The sequence below is a fragment of the Cupressus sempervirens genome, chromosome 3 (assembly GCF_028749045.1).
Source record: "Cupressus sempervirens isolate cs-2001-9-10 chromosome 3, ASM2874904v1, whole genome shotgun sequence".
Classification (NCBI taxonomy): domain Eukaryota; kingdom Viridiplantae; phylum Streptophyta; class Pinopsida; order Cupressales; family Cupressaceae; genus Cupressus; species Cupressus sempervirens.
Genome location: NC_143120.1, coordinates 473,839,232 through 473,856,783, shown reverse-complemented (window position 1 = coordinate 473,856,783; position 17,552 = coordinate 473,839,232). Strand labels below are relative to the sequence as shown.

General features: G+C 33.1%; 1 protein-coding gene across 6 annotated transcripts; it reads left to right on the top strand.

The window, feature by feature from the left end:
• Positions 1-13,669: 13,669 nt before the first annotated feature.
• LOC149567202 (F-box protein At1g47056-like) lies at positions 13,670-17,253 on the top strand. Of its 6 annotated transcripts, none has more exons than XR_016362358.1 (3): positions 13,670-13,909; positions 14,084-14,147; positions 16,906-17,253. XR_016362358.1 is itself a non-coding variant. In XM_089820388.1 (3 exons), exons 1-3 carry the CDS (start codon positions 13,747-13,749, stop codon positions 16,058-16,060), a joined length of 987 nt encoding a protein of 328 aa, XP_089676514.1. In that variant the 5' UTR covers positions 13,697-13,746; the 3' UTR covers positions 16,061-16,576. The 6 variants fall into 6 exon arrangements, 4 of the variants coding, with proteins under 4 accessions (XP_089676514.1, XP_089676513.1, XP_089676512.1 ...); XR_016362357.1 differs by having other exon boundaries at positions 13,694-13,909; positions 14,026-14,147; XM_089820388.1 differs by lacking the exon at positions 16,906-17,253 and adding an exon at positions 15,333-16,576 and having other exon boundaries at positions 13,697-13,909; positions 14,052-14,147.
• The last annotated feature ends 299 nt before the right edge of the window (positions 17,254-17,552 follow it).

The following is a 17,552-nucleotide window of genomic DNA, read 5'->3' as shown; positions in this document are numbered from 1 at the left end:
AGTGTGTAAAAGTTAGACAAACTATTGTGGAATGTATGATTGATACTATTTTGTTGTAAAAAACTTATTTTTGATCAAGGAAACTACATTATTTTTGTGGACTCATAATTATGTATATTACTAGTTTCATGACTAAATGATGAAGAAATTGAACTAGTTTCATGATTATTTTATTGTGTCTAACTGTTCATAATTCTTTAACTAAACTCCATAAAATGTAAAATAAAATAATTTACATTTTATAAAATAATTTAAAAAATTAATCAACACAATAAAATGAAAAAGGGAATAAATATTAAATTAAATTAAATGATTGCAAGTTGTGCAAGATTAGTGAGAGTGAAAACATGCTTTTGTGACCCATGTTGTGCATTATAATTGTTTCACTCGCATTAATCTACTAGGAAGGAGTGTGTAAAAGTTAGACAATTGTAGAATGTATGATTTATACTATTTTGTTGTTTTGAACTTATTTTTGATCGAGGAAACTACATTATTTTAGTGGGCTCATAATTATGTATATTACTAGTTTCATGACTAAACAATGAAGAAATTGTACTAGTTTCATGATTCTTTTATTGTGTCTAAATATTCATGATTCTTTAACTAAACTCCATAAAATGTAAAACAAAATAATTTACATTTTTTTAAATAAGTAAAAAAAAAACCAACTCAATAAAATGAAAAAGGGAATAAATATTAAATTAAAACAAAAAAATAACTTAATAAATAATCCTATTCCAATTCCAGGTTTGCACAACCAAATGGAGGATAGACATATTCCCTATTGAATTTCGGGTGAACCAAACGGACCAAGAATAGCGAATCCAGAATAATAAATGCATGAATAGTGAATCTGGAATAACAGATGCCTATTCCCAATTCCTATGCCCACTGCCAAACATGCCCTTAATGTGTGTGTCATATTGGACCATTTCCCCTGTAGGAGAATAAGACTTCACTGCAAACACCCTCTAAGATCTACCCATATATCCAACAGTGGGTTCTAAAACTATAGGTCTTTGATCTGAGAACTGCGGTTTTTGTTGGGGACAATGGGATGACTTATGCCCGCATTGTCCACATGAAAAAAATCTCCAAAAAAACTCCCCTGCACTCTAGGTACATTGGACTGCAGAAAGCTACCTCGACTAGCAAAAGAATGAGTACTATGTACTAGCTGATCGTACTGATTGTGCCTATTGCGATGAGAGTAATGAGAATCCCTAGAGTGTGAACAATTGCTACCACTCTATCTTGGAGGATAAGATCCTCTCTATTTTTGTTGATTTCCTCCAGATGAAGGAGGCTTCCTATGTTTACATAGTTGAGAATGAAGTTCAAGGTGCTCAAGTTGCAATAGATACATACAATTGTTTAAGTTTCACTTAAGTTAACTAATTGTCATCTAGTGGTGTTCCAATATACCTAGAGCTCCCAATGTAGAAACTGGGGCTCGGATACCAGATGCAACTCCCCACTAGGGAACCCAAAAGAATTTAACCTATTATGTCACTAAGTTTGCTAAACATTTTTGTTTATAGATTAAAACAACAAGAGATAACATAGAAAAAGTAATAAATCACATACATACATACATAAGAAATACATTAATAGTTACATTTCTTAAGGGTTCTTTGATGTTGAATCACATATATAAGTTTTATTGAGATTAAATCTAATACATAACAAAGTCCACATCATATGATAATCATAAGTACAAAATTAAATAAAAAAATACAAGTACATAAGATGCCACATGGCATAACCAAAATATATAGTCATCTTATGTACAAGTTATAGGGTATGAAATGAAAAAATAATATACATCACAATAAGATACAACATCTCAAAGGATCTCAAAATCAAAGTACGATAAATCAGAATATGACCATAGAACATAATCACAAGATCAATAGGGTAGAACAACTACAAAAAAAATCCACCATTGGCATCCAAATTCTCAATGGTATAAGAAAGACTACCACCTGACCTTGTGGAACCTAAATGGCCTACTCCTACTGTGTTGAGGAGATAATCTTAAGTCCCAAACAAATAACAATCCAAAAGTCATAATAAGAATATAGGTCAAGGAATCCTGATAGCAATCTATCTTAAAGGTACCAAGTACACAAATAAAATCTAGTCCCAAAGGCAACAAAGACACGTAGGAAACCTAATATGCATGTGGGCAAGTCTCATCACATGAGGCAACTCTAAGGTTACCCTAGCAGTCTCTCTAGGCTCTGACCCCCTAATGACTCTATGCAACATCAATATTCTTTATTATAGACAAGGCATATTAACAAGACAAGGTTGCAACCAAGTATCCTCTCTACTCCCATCCTATCCTGTACTAGCACTTGAGGCATGGGCGAGGTAATACACTAACTCTTGTTAATTTATTTTAACCCCATTAATGAATTGTTATCACTTATTAATACAACTTACAATGGGTCAACTCTAAGGTTACCCTAGCAGTCTCTCTGGACTCTAACCCCCTAATGACTCTATGTGGCATCAATATTCTTTCTTATAGAAAAGACATACTAACAAGGCAAGGTTGCAACCAAGTATCCTCTCTACTCCCATCCTAGCCTATACTAGCACTCAAGGCATGGGCGAGGAAATACACTAACTCTTGTTAATTTATTTTAACCCCAATAATGAATTGTTATCACTTATTAATAAAACTTACAATGGGTAACCCATGTAGCCTCTTTAGGGATCTAACCTCCATTGCAAGCTACTTCCCTATATACACATAGATAACCTACCCTAAGCTCATAAAAGTATATCTCATAAAATCACAGTATTCACCTTAGTCCTATACAAGCAATTGAAAAACACAATAAGATAACTAATTGAAACCTCATAGGTTACACCAAGAAAATCACAATATTCACCTTAGTCCTATACAAACAACTAGAAATCATTAATAGATAATTGATCAAAAACCTCAAAGGTTACACTAAGAAAATCACAATACATGAGCTTACAAAAAATAACTCGATCTCATCATAGAAACAAATGAATATAGCACATTGGTTGGGAATGAAATAATCGGGACTAAACGACATCACATAAAAGCATCACAAAAATAACCACTTCCCAAGCCTCTGGTATACATGCCTATCTAGTCAAACTACTAGATTTCTCCCAAACCCACCACAAAATAAAATAAGACATGACATCTCGACATGCATTTTTAAAAGGTGTAGTTATTTAGTTTTTTTTAATATAATCCCATAAAAATTGATTTGTGTCAAATTTAAGTTTACATTTCATAATTGTATCACATTGGATAAAGGTTATCAATTATGCAATATTATCATGTTATTAATTTAAAAAATCTTAAATCATGAATGATTTAATTAATAACATAATTTTACATCATTAGATTAAATCTTAATATCAATTTTATTTCTAAAATATTAATTTGACTTCTATTTAAGTCTAGTATTAATATTTACTTTTTCTTTAATTCATAACGTAACTCGAGATAACTCAAACTTGAATTTATATTTATAATTAAACTATTTACAATAGCTCTCATAATATTTACATATTCATAACTAGATGATTATAAAATTAACTCAACTATAACTCTTCTTAAAATATAGCTACATCACAAATATATATTTATTAACTTATAACTGCACTTGCATCAATAAATATATAACAAGTTATAACACACTCAGACCTTTTTAAAAAGGAATTAATATTAAAAAACAACTTATAAGAAAATCATAAAATAAAATAAAAATTTAAATAAATAAATCCAAAAAATTAAATTATAATTTTATAAAATAAAAATAATGATTCAATTAGTATTTTTGCATGCCTTTGATCTCTCAAATCATGCACTCATAATATAACCAATTTTCTATTTTTAGTATATTTGTTTTCACATGCATGTATAAGTTTAGCTAAAACATGCTTTTCTCTTAATTAATCTTTTGCTTTTCTAATAAATTTTATAATTAAATTATTTTAGATATAAGAAGAATATTTATCTTTATTTAGATAACTCATGATAATCAAATGACAAATCTAAAGTTCAAACCCTAGCTATTCAATTTGTTGTTTTCTTCCAATTTTCTATAATCGAATTGGAAAGGGTTTTAAAAGAATACGGAAAGGGTTTTAAAAGAATACAATCATAATAATTTTCTAATTTTTTTTTATAGTTTTCCTCAGTCACATTTTCTTGATTAATAATTTCTTCTTTTCAAAATCTACAACATAATTATTTATCCAAAGATTAATACAATAGATTAATAAACATTATGCAAGCACCGAGGAAGGCACAAAGTAGACATATCTTTTAATAAAATTCTACAAAGAGTTTTCAAACCCTATCTCAAAACAACAGCTATAATATGAGACAACCTGTGAATGCATGCATGTTGAAGTTGATGAAAGATCAACACCACAATTCCCAAGAATCACCTACATGCAAACACTTATCATAGAGAAAGAGAGAAGCAAAAAGCTATGGAGGTTGGAGTTGCAAGATCGATAGATGAGACATTATTGATGAGCAAAAAGAGAAATTTCTATTATCAAAAGTGAATGAATAAATTATAAAGAGAGATCGTCCTTATAAAGGAGATCAAAACCCTAACAGGTAAAACCTAGGTTGCATGATAATAATTAATAAAATAATTAATTATTATATGTCTAAAGTCTAGTTTAAGTAAACTAGCGATAATAAGTCACTTAATAATTAAATCAAACTGATTTAATTAATAAGGCAATATCTTATTACTCTAACACCCCCCTTAAGATAAACTTAGGGAGTAGCTAAAAACCTAGAAACTACTACTGAAAGCAAATTTGGGTCCCGACAACAAGGCTTGATGAGGTACCCAAGCACAACCAAATCTCTATAAAGGGGAGAAATAGAGAAAACCACATGGGAAAAACCCTACTCCAGAAAGAGATGGAAATAAAATGTTTGAGAAGATAGGAACAAAAGGATGATCATGAAAAACACCACTAAAGCATGAAGCTACAAACACTACCAAACTACTGATCTGAAGAACCTCCACTGTATAGAACATGACCAGATAGGGAAGACTAAGTCTGGAGAGCTGATCAATCAAAGATGGAAGGTATCTTCATGGCCTCAAAAATAGGAATGAAAGAATATCTATGTGGTAAATAATCTATCTCACTGAAATGCATAGGTATGCAACCACTACAATCGCCTAGTACATAAGATCAAATATTGAATACATAGCTCACTCCATTGAACCAAGAAAGTAATAGAACCAACATAACTCCCCTATAATGCTGAGAGGTAATACATGAACACTGAAATTGAATGCAATATCTTCTACAAAAAGAAGAACTAGGAACATCAAGAGTGCAAAAAAAGTACAAACACCTATAATGGCACGTGTCATCGACACATCATGAGGCTAATGTCATGGAAGGAATACTCACTTGACAAAGGAAGATGGAAAATATGGCCAACGTGAAACTCCCCAAGGCACTTTATATTGTAGTGCGAGTACAACAAAACACAAAGATGTGCAAGATCCCAAAATGCAATAGAGTGACACTTTATCTTAGTGTGTTTGTAGAAATAATACAAAATGATGTCAACAAAGATCAAAAGAGACATAAGACTGATACAATAGATAGTACAACCCATGAAAAATAATCTAAAACAACAAAATTGATCTTCAGACCTGAAATAACCAAGATATCCATCAGAATGCAAAAAAATAAAAAACTGAATAGGATGTGCCTAGAGTAAAATCTGAAAAATAGAATGTCTCAAGATATGTCTCCCAGAGTGCAAAATAGAACCTCTAACTTTGACTACATAAACTAGCAACCAAACAACACCAAAAGTCCAAATAAATTGCACCATCATAATGGGCTTAAAATTAGCTTTACAACTCCCAAGAATCACCTGCATGCAAACACTTATCGCAAAGTAAGAGAGAAGCAAAAAGTTGCGGAGGGTGGAATTGTCAGATCCATAGATGAGATGTTCTTGATGATCCAAAAGAGAAATTGCTATTATCAAAAGTGAATGAATAAATTACAAAGAGAGATCATCCTTATAAAGGAGATCAAAACCTAGGTTGCATGATAATAATTAATAAAATAATTAATTATTATATGCTTAAAGTTTAGCTTAAGTAAACTAGAGATAATAAGTGACTTAATAATTAAATCAAAATGATTTAATTAATAAGGCAATATCTTATTACTCTAATAATGCAAATTCAAACCATTTGAAAGTTTCAACAATTCTTTTGCTCTAATTTCAAATTTTGCTCCCCAAAATCTGTGTGTGGAGAAATGAGCTCTAATTTCCTAATAAAATTTTTCTCAGTCTAGGGTTTCGATTTTACGAACATGCAAAAACCTTTACTTTTCTTATTTTAATTTTATTTAATTCTTTGTGCATACTTTTTACTTTTAAATTAGAATAAAGTTTATTTAAATTATTCTCACTCTTTTATTATTAAATAATAAGACATATTTGAAAAATATATTTATTATTTAAATTAATAATAATATTTAAAGTTCATTATTAAAATAAGACTTCTAAATTTATTATTATTAAATTAAATAAATATAATTACACCAAATTTGGTCTTTTAATTAAATCTTTAAATTTATTTCCTTTATTTAATTAATTTCTCAATTAATTAAATATAATTAAAAAATGATTTTTCTTTAATCAAATTATTTAAAATATTTTTGTTTGATTTAATAAAAAATAGAAAATCGCAACAAACTAACAAACCAAAAGAGGAAAACTCATCTAAAAGATGAAGTGCAAATTCAAACTTACGGGTCAAAATCTCAAATTCACTTTAGTTGATGAATTTGAAAAGGTAAATAACTCAGATACTTGTCCTATATATTAGGACAATTGACTCAAGTTTAGGATTTGGACTCGAGAACTATCTCCCCTCTTTACCATTGAGATACTGTGATAAAGCACGCTTGTCCTGGTAATTCAGGGAAATTAATGCTTGATACCTACAATTTGCATAATAGTCGAACATTTACAGATGCATATAAATCTAAACTAAACAGGCAATTGCAGGGAGCGATAAATTGTGTAGATCACGACTAGCAGGTGACTACGACTCCCTCCCTCAACCACATTAGAAATGTCAAACATAAAGTAAAACAACATACATGTACACCATAAGTTGTAGTTGTAGTTGTACATGAAAGTATGGGGTAAGTAACCATAAAAATCATATATACATCATCCATCTAACTGTCATCATGAAACCACTGAAATCACTATATGAAACATACAAAGCATCATCACCAAAAGAATAACCCTAAACACACAAAATAATTGAGTATCAAGTAGCTCATCAAATAAATAAGTATGAAATAACATCAATCAAATCAGGTAACCAAGTACCATGAAATCATAACACATAACCATAAAAGCTAGCCTAAAAGAATTCCACAATATAACATGAAAAGGAAACTAGGGGTAAGTGTGAAAGTAATTAAATATTTTCTAATTAACCCTAGTTGCTTAAGTTAAACTTTAGGCATATAATAATTAATTTTTTTATTAATTATTATAATGCAACCTAGGTTAGACCTTTTTTGGATTTTGATCTCCTTTATAAGGACGATCCCTCTTTGTAATTGAGATTCATTCACTTTTGATAATAGCAATCTCTCTTTTTTCTCATCAAGAATGTTTCATCTATGGATTTGAGAATTCTAAACTCCATAGTTTTTTTTTTTTTCTCTTTATGTGATAGGTGTTTGCATGCAGGTGATTCTTGGGAGTTGTGGGGTTGATCTTTCATCAACTTCAACATGGTATTAGAGCTCTAGATCTTCATGCCCCTATTATGTTCTTGAGAGATTCGACATCAATTTTCAAATCTGAGCTTTCAACGATTTTTTATTGGATCTGGGGGTTCACTAATTTTTGAGAAACTTTGAGCAAAAATGGACATCACCGTTGAGCTCAAAGCACTTGAAAACCCCCATTTCCATATAAAATGTGTCAAATTCGGACACTATTGAAATCAAAGGCAAAAAAATTTGCACCATGCAAATCAATGTGACAATTTTTTTGATTTTTTAATCAAAAAATTAGAGGAGGTTTTATTATGTATCAAATTTTTTTTTTATACTTTTGACAATGGGCATATAAGCAAAGGCGAAGGCATTTTATTTGTGGAGAGGGCTGATTTTTTTTACCAACACATGTTTTAGCTGGCATATTATTTTTTGAGACCCTTTTAGGCATTCCAAGTTTGAAGTGACCCTTTGACATACGTTCTTTGAACATAGTGCTTGCTTGTGTTTCTCGACGATCCACTAGCTATCTTTTTTTACAACATGTCATTAAGTGGCAGAGTTTTTTTTGGTTGGAGTGCCAAGGCCCCACTTATTCATATGCTCAGCATTTGGTGGTTGTTTTTAGTAGTAGGCCCAACTCTTCCACCTTCCTTTGACTCACTGCCAATGCCTTTAGAGGTTGCACCTTATACATGAGAGCTCCTTGGATGTCCTTGGTTTCTGTGTGTCCTTCTATTCGTTGGTGATTGGGAATCGAATACATCTTTGTAGGTTCCCATTATAGGAGACATGGTAGAATTTTGTGTGTTTATGAGCTCCATGTTGCCAAGAACCTCCCAAACATCGGTGTTTTTGGGCATGGATCAACCATTGTTGGAGTTTGGACATCATGTTTTGTGAGAGTACACCTTGTTTTTGGGCAATGATTATTTTTTCATGCTCCTCAAATTTTGAGTAGTCCTTTTAGCATCTGCATGACTCTGATTGCGCCATATTATGTGTTGTTACATCACCGCAGTCCCTACTCCAACTAACGGTCTTCCTACAATCATTAGTGGTTTTGGATGTTGATTATCCATGGTTCATTTTATTTAAGAAAATTTGGGGTATATTTCACTGGCATTTTTTTTTTTTTTGGGAACCTTTGCTCCTTTAGCGTAAAAGAACTCCAGCATGGACTTTTTGATGTTTCCTTCTATAAGGAAAGTTGCAACAAAGAATATAACCATTTCCACATAACCCACAATACATCTGAAATAAATATGCAATTGAAATCCACATACAAGAGAATAGACAACATACTCACAAAAATTGTGACACAAGATATACATTGGGAAACCCTCATTAAGAGAAAAACCCAACCTCCAAAAACATCCATCACTATGTATTATTCAGCAAAAACACCATTGTAATACAACCATGGAAGCCTTCAAAGCCATAGCCACAACCAAGCAATCCATATGAACAAGCATGAATCCACACATCCCATGCCATGCGTGCCAAAGTGCTAGCTCAATGAACAGTTTGGACATATAGTTGGCAGTTTCAAATTCCACCTTTCTTGGAGTTGACGGGAGTTTGGAATCAGTTTTGGCCTTTGTATTTGGTGTTTTTTTCTTTTCAAACACTTGCTTTTTGGCCATCGATTTTTAATCCGACATTGACCCTTTGTCTAAGTCATGTTTTCAACAGTTGGAATTTTTCTCCAGCAGGGGTCTTTTTTTGGCTTTTTTTTTGCCTCGACAATCATTTACCCATCAAATTTGGGCTCGTCACTTGTTGATGTCAAAGCCACATCATCATATACTGTCACCTTCTTGGACTCTATTTAGACCTACCTTTGCATTTTTGTTCATATCTTGGGCATATAGACTCTTTTTTCCACAAACAAAATATTGTTAGAAAGCTAGTTCTGAGCCCATCACAATGGTATGGTTAGTTTTCAATTTTGATGTTTTTTGATGGTTTTTTATGGTGTCAAAGTTAAGAGTTCCTTTTTGCACTATTGGAGACATATCTTGAGCATTTTATCTCTAATTTGGGAATTATTTATATCATTGGAAAGGTCTTTCCGAGATCTTTTCAATTATGTTGATTGTTTTCCCAAATTCTACTCCAGGAATATTCTATTCAGTCTTTTGCATTTTTGCATTATGGTAGATATCTTGGTTGTTTTAGATCTCAGGATCAATTTCGTTGCTTCAGATGATTTATGACTTTTACTATCTATTGTATTAGTCTTATGTCTCTTCTGGTCTATTTAGGCATCATTTGTATGGATTCTTGCAAATGCACTGAGATAAAGTGGCATAGTGCATCTGTATTTCCATTTCAGTTGTTTGCCTTGTTTTTTCCTTTTGATTTGAGCAATGTCATCTGAGGACACTCGTACAGATTATTGTATTTCTTGGGATTCACCATATCTTATGCCTTATTGTACATGCACTACCCTGATAAAGTGTCATGGGGGGTTGATGTTTTGCCTTTGTTCTCCATCTTCCTTTGTCTAATGAGTGTCCCTTCCATGACATTAGCCTCATGACGTGTCTGAGATTGATCACCTCAATACACACATATGTACTCTTTTGTGCATCTTGATCATGGTTCTTTGCTTGCAATTCTTTTGACCCACTTTTCTAGTCACCTGTCACCTCACCCTTGTTTACATTAGGGGGGGGGGGGGGGGGTTCTTCTGTTGTTTCTCATGCTTCCTTAGTTTGGTTGATCAACTCTTCAAGCTTTGGTATTTCATGTCATCTTTATCTTCGAGTTCAATTGTTTGCCTTTGTGTGCCTCTTGATTTGATGCATATTATTGTCTTCTTTACCTGGTCAGGTTCTATTCCAGTGGAGGTTCTTCATATCAATAGTTACTTTTGATAGAGCTTTGTAACTTTTACATGCTTCAGTGATGTACTTCATGATCATATTTTGTTCCTATCTTCTGGGACATTCCCTAATTTGGAGACTTCCTCAGTCCTTCACTAGTTTCTTTTTAGCATTATTTCCATATCTTTTTAGAGTAGAATTTTTTCCATGTGGTTTTCTCTATTTCTCCTCTTTAGAAAGATTTGATTGCGCTTGGGTACCTCATCAGACCTTGTTGCTAGGATCCATTTCTACTTTTAGTAGTAGTTTCTAGGTTTTTAGCTACTCCCTAAGTTTACCTTAAGAGGGGGGGGGGGGGGGGGTGCAAGGGGAGGGGTAGGGTAGAGTAATTAGATATTTTCTAATTAACTCTAGTTTCTTAAGCTAAACTTTAGGCATATACTAATTGATTCTTTTATTAATTATTATAATGCAACCTAGGTTAGACCTTTTTTAGGTTTCAATCTCCTTAATAAGGATGATCCCTCTTTGTAATTGAGATTCATTCACTTTTGATAATAGCAATCTCTCTTTTTGCTCATCAAAAATGTCTCGTCTATGGATCTGGGAATTCTAGCCTCCATAGTTTTTTCTTCTCTCTTTTTGTGATAGGTGTTTGCATGTAGGTGATTCTTGGGAGCTGTGGGGTGATCTTTTATCAACTTCAACATTAGGAACTACATGCTTCTTTAGATTTTAATGCTAGAGTAGATTAGGATTATATTTGATTTCTACTACAATAGGGTTGAGTATGAGGTTGAGCACTACAACTAACAAAAATACTTCATTGAATAAAGCTTTGGTCCATCTCATTTAGATTTCTTGCTAGCAATATCTAAAAACTATTGTTAGATACTATTTTATTTTTTATTATTTACAACAATGATATGCACAGACATTGATGAAAATCATCTTATGCTTCTCTATATCAAATCAAATTCATCAATTATGATGTTTTTAGATTTCACTCTCAATCACACACACTATTACTCTACAAACAATCAAAATAAATATATAATAACAAATCTACTTCAAATCCAATAACAATATTCAATTTTTTAAAGTTTTCCTTCATATTAAAGAAAGCACATGACCACACTAACTAAAAGATATACATGTAATTGACATTTTTGTCATGTCATTAAATCTATTTGTCGAATTTTTTTTTTTTTTGATCTATCTATTATCAAATAGAATCATAAATATCCTCCCCCCCACCTTCTACTATTAATTCATTTATTATCAATTAAACAAAACAATACTATTTGAACGATAGTAAAATGAATGACAAAATAATTGTTTTCACTCTTATACATCCAAAAGTTTATATTACAAGATGAAATCCCATTATTAAGATGTATAATATGTTGATTGAATTAGAATATTAGTGTTAGAATAACTAATTTGGCAATACTACTAATTGAATGAAATTTTATCAAACAATTATGTTGAACTCCTTTAAAGTTTTGCTTCTAAACGATGTTTGAAAGTCAAAATATGAGATATAAAATTATAAATATCACATAATTATACTTGAATATCAACACATTTAATTTTAAATTGATCAAAGATGCTAGAAGTTACATCTATAGCATTTCTTACAATCCCTTATATGTTACTTAATTTCTAGATGAAAATGATCTCAACCATGACTAAAATAATTATATTTGGGTCACGATCTTTTAAATAAAAAATAATGTCATTTTCAATAAATATGATAGTATTGTAAACATAGCTTTACACTTCAACTAAGATAGTGAGGAGAATACGAATAGAGTGACTTCAAGTCTTTGTGTGACTATTGCTAATTTGGGCAAGAAGAGTGCAAATAAAATTGTGTCCCCTGTTGTTGTTTCTTTAAGTGGAGGACCAAACATGCATACTAGGCAAAGCACAAAGAAGGCAATTGAGGTGACACCCAGCCTGACTACGAAGGATTCAATTGAAGAGGTGGCTAGCCTCAGGAAGAATTTGGCTAAGGCAGGTAACGAGCTAATTTAGTTCTTTGATTTCCTAGTGGTTGTTTGTTTTTTCTTGTTTTAGTTGTCTGATCTCTTGTCGTAGGTTTTGGTCATGTTTGCTAGTCCTTGTTTTTTTCGAGTAGTGTATTTGGATATCTTTTGAGGTTTTTTGATTTGTGGTTTGATGTATAACTATTTAGGTTCCAGGTTCTTGTAAAAATTGGTATTATCTACTACTACGACAATTCGAGTCGAATGCTTATCTCATGATGTTTTCCGTTTAGGGTTTCAGGTCCCCTCAAACCCTGCTTTTACATTAATACAAAAAAACTTTGCACTTTAATTTTTTTCGAGGCACAATAAAAACTAATAACACCCACAACTAGTATATGAAACATTGTTATAAATTAATTAATTTTGGTATTTAAGAAAATTGGAAAAGATACCCAGTGTAAAATTTGGCTAGGCCATTTTAATTCTAATTGGTTTATTTGTTAACAACTAATAAATCACATGAATTTATTAATATTTGTTTCACACAATTAATAAATACTATATTACGCTATATTACAATTAATTTTTAATTTGTTGAATATGATTAGTGAGGATGAAATTTAAATTATCCACAAAGTTCAATCTCCAAGAAGAGTTTGGATTAGATCCAAACCCAAGGTGTATATTTGATAGAATGTTCAACCATGTCTTATGGATTTATAGATTGTTTGACAAGTTAGTGAATTTAATAGATTGCTCAGTTATGTTAATGAATTTGACAAAGTGCCCCCCCTTATTTAATAGAAGGAAACTTGTGGAGTGAGGGGCCCCCTTAGTGCATAGAATTCATTTGCTACTAATTAATGAAGCGTAACTCACCCAATAATATTTGGGTTAATGTTTTAAGAACCGATGTTTTTTTGGGAGAAAAAAATTATGCTCTCCACATGAATAGAGCTAAATGTAGTAAAGCTTTTACCCATCCATAAATGTTTGCTAAGATATGCCATCCCTCTAGTTAATAGCTTTTAGTGGTTTCAAAAAGTTGCATTGAAAACGAAGTGTTTTGAGTGTGTGGGGTTTGTTCACCTTATCTCAAACAGTTATCTATGACAATAATTAGCTATGCCTACATTTTCTGTAATGCGAAGAAGAGAGAGGCCCTTTTCCGACTCCTCACACAGACATTAATGTCTCCGGCACGTATTTTCACAACAATATTCAGTGCCAGAATCTGCAGGCAATATCAGTGCCATTCTTTTAGTGCATTATGTAAGCACTTCTCTGCCATTTCTCTGTACATTTCCAAGCATTTTTTATTCAAGATTCATGTCTGGCGTACGCTTATTTTAGTGTATTTTATTATAATTTTATGCTTTTGTCCCCAGGATTTGACACCGAAACCACTGGACAGCGAGGCATTTTTTTGTTTATTTCAACCCGCAGAATTCACGAGTCGCTGTTTGGGATCCGAAGGCATGTGGACTTTCCTGCATATGGGTTTTTCCAGGTACACAGAATTCTGAAATGGGTTTATTTGCGTTTTTGTGAAGATATGGTGATTGGCTTAGGACACCCCATTGGAAACAGCTAGGGTTACTGCATTGAGCTGTGCTGTTATATGGTACTATTAGGCGTAATTTTTGCTTAGTTTTCAATTCGATTTTGGATTCGCGGTTAATTTTTTTATGGGTTATCTGAATTTCGTGGAAATTTTTCGTTTCTGGGGCAGTTCAGAATCCTTTATTGCCATTCAGAAGAACTAGGGTTTTTGTTTCCTTTTTTTTGGGAGAAGGATTTCTAAATTTTTCCTTGTAAATATTTATATCTGTTATATCCGAAAATTTGATTCAGACATTTGCATTCTATAACATTCAAGAGTTGCGTCTCTGATCTTATGTCAAATTGACTCGAGTTCTTGCCGGGTTCAAATGCCTTAGGGTTTATTTGAGTTAAATCATCTTAGCTATTTCAAATTTACCGTTGGGTTTTTGGTTCACGCATATTTCTTTTAGCGGATATTCATAAATCTTTTGGGCAATGATCTGTCTGGTTTAGTGTCGTTTCGGGTTTTATGCCTTCAATCTGTAATTCGCCTGTTTAAATGTTCTACACGTTTTGCCTGTAGAAATGTTCTTCTGTTTTGATGTCTTGACCGCGTAAACCTAAAACATTCTACTTTTGCCTCTGGAACAGCACCCTTGTGACCTGGATATCCTGTTTGGGGGGTACATCTATAATCATCTAGGCAGGAGTTCTTATTTGAGTAGATTTTGCATCGGTATTTGTGGGGTTGGCTCTGGTATAGTACAAAAAAGGTTTTACAGTTTATCTATGGACAAACTCAGTGATGATGAGGTTAGCCTTATACTAAAGAGGGTAACGGACAGGGCAGACAGGAAAACTTGTTCTCAGGTATGTAGGCAATGGAGAAGAGTTGAAGGACCCACTCGTACTGTATTAAAAGTTCTCGATCCACAGCTTTTGCATTCATTTCTTCCAAGATACCCAAATTTGTTGATTCTGGAAGCAGGAAGAGGAATCACAGACTCTGATTTAGAATTAATTGCTGACACCTGCCCCTCACTACAAGTTCTCAATCTCAACCTCAGGCAAAATGTGAGCTTCTTAGAGGCCTTCGAGGAGTCCAATATGGAAACGGTGACTGATGAGGGAATATGTGCTATTGCTGCAGGATGCAGGGATCTAAGGAGGGTTTATTTGAGGAGAAGGAATGGGGTGGGCAATGTTGGAGCAACTGCACTTATTAAATCCTCTTCAAATCTTACACATTTAGATCTATCCTGGTGTCATGGAATAACGGATCAGGCACTTGAGGCAATGGGTGCAGCGAGTTCGCTGCAAGTTCTTATATTACATGGTTGCACTTTGGTCACAGATTGGGGTTTAGCATCCTTGGCTACAGGATCTTCAGCAAGGACATTGAAAAGGCTGGACCTTCGGGAATGTGATCAGATTACAGACTTTGGAGTGAGTCTTCTACAGCAGCTATCCTGCTTGCAAGTTCTTAACCTTGCTGAATGTGGTCCTAGAGTTACCGATACTGGGGGCGTGGCTCTTGGTGCAGTTTCTAGCCTCGAAAGCTTAAATTTTTCATGGTTGATTAACATATCAGATGTTTCTTTGCTCGCTGTTGCTGAGAACTGTCACAATCTAAAGGAAATAAATGTCACTGGATGTGAGCTAATTACAGGTTTTGGAGTCAGATCGTTTGCGCGGCATAAGTCCTTACAGGTGTTGATACTGGCTTCCTGTTACAATGTCTACAGTGATGACATAGAGCAGACAGTGCATGAGTGCCCTACTTTGTTGTACTTGGGACTAGACAAAGGCCTGAGACGCTGGATTCCCGATGCCCTGCTAGAGAGGATTCAAGGTCGTTGTCGTATAGATTGGTTATAATAAAGTGGCCTCTTTTGAAGAATTTAAGGGAAGTCAAGAAATGTTTGCAGCAATCTTGCTGAATGCTTGGGCTATGGCATGAGTTAAATTGTCCATGGTTTATTTGCACGATAGATTGGTGAAAGTTATAAATGTAAAGGCATCTGACCATTTGTCCATGGTTTCTTTGCACAACAGATTGGTGAAAGTCGTGTGTAAAGGCATCTGAGCATTTGTACATATAGATTCTCTTACTTTCTACTGTAAAATAAAAAATTCTTTACATAGGATTTAGAGGGTGGACATCCCTATAAAGGCATCAAAACTAATGAAATTATGACGTCTCACAAAATTAGGGTCTTTTTGCTTCAACATGGTAGGATTTGTAATTAGCTGACAGAAGTGCATTCATTTTGATGATCACCATTGTCCAGAATCATACCTAGAATGATATTACACCATGCTTCCCAATTATAAGTGGAGGGCATACTTATTGTGATCTGGTCCTTTAAATCCTACATTACCGAATTTCTATCCTTTGCATCTAACGGTTATGGTTGGCATTTGAAGTTTCATAAACGTTTAGAATGTAGGTATGTGCTGGTATTGACCAAGGATCTTAATTTACAGCGTACAGCCACGGTTTGTGACAATGAAAGCTGCTGTAAGGATTCTGTCTGAACCAAGAAAAATATTTTATTTGATAGTTTTATTATTCTGTTTTTCAAAATAATACTTATAATAGAATGTCATATTTTTGAATGTGCGCTGTACAACCATTGTTATTGAAGCAGCATATGAGATGTTGTTTCCTGAAGTTTTAACAATTATATGAACCAAGTTTAAAATGTTTGTGAAATTTGCAGAGATTCCTATTTGAAGCAAAGTGGAGCACACAGCAGAATGCAAGGCTTATTCACTTTTTAGTGTTTAGTTTTTCCAAGGATCCATTTTCTTGTATTTCCAGACTTTTCTATGCTGATTTGGGTCCTCTCACTAAACATGGCCGATAGCTTTCTTCCAGTATGTTGTGCTTCGAGTATCAATTAATTTATTAGCATTTAGTTTTTGTAGGATTTTGACCAGGTGAGCATTTTTGTGTGATGTTTACCACTGAATTCATATTTGACAATATTTCAACCGGTTATGTTCTTATCTTATGTTCCATTAGGCCGCTAAAAGTACAGTTTATTAAATTGTTTGGCATTTCTTCATTTTAACTGTAAAATGGTGGATATTCAAATCTCATTTCTTGTTGAAATCATGCCCAAAGAACAATTTACAATGAAATTTGTTAATGTTTGAATATTGATCAAGAAGGTAAAGCTTTAATGGACATTTTAACCTGTAGTGGACTCAATCAATATGGTTCTTAGTCATACGACGACATAATACCATCGCCAATTTTTCGGTCATTTAATTAAGGTGAACTACTGGATGTTAATCAAGACAAAGGAGGTCACATAGTACTTAAATAATCCTTTGGCAAAGGGTCAAAGCTTTAGCCAATCAA

Excerpts from the sequence above, each read along its gene's own strand:
- LOC149567202 (XM_089820387.1), top strand. The coding sequence starts at position 14,972 with ATGGACAAACTCAGTGATGATGAGGTTAGCCTTATACTAAAGAGGGTA.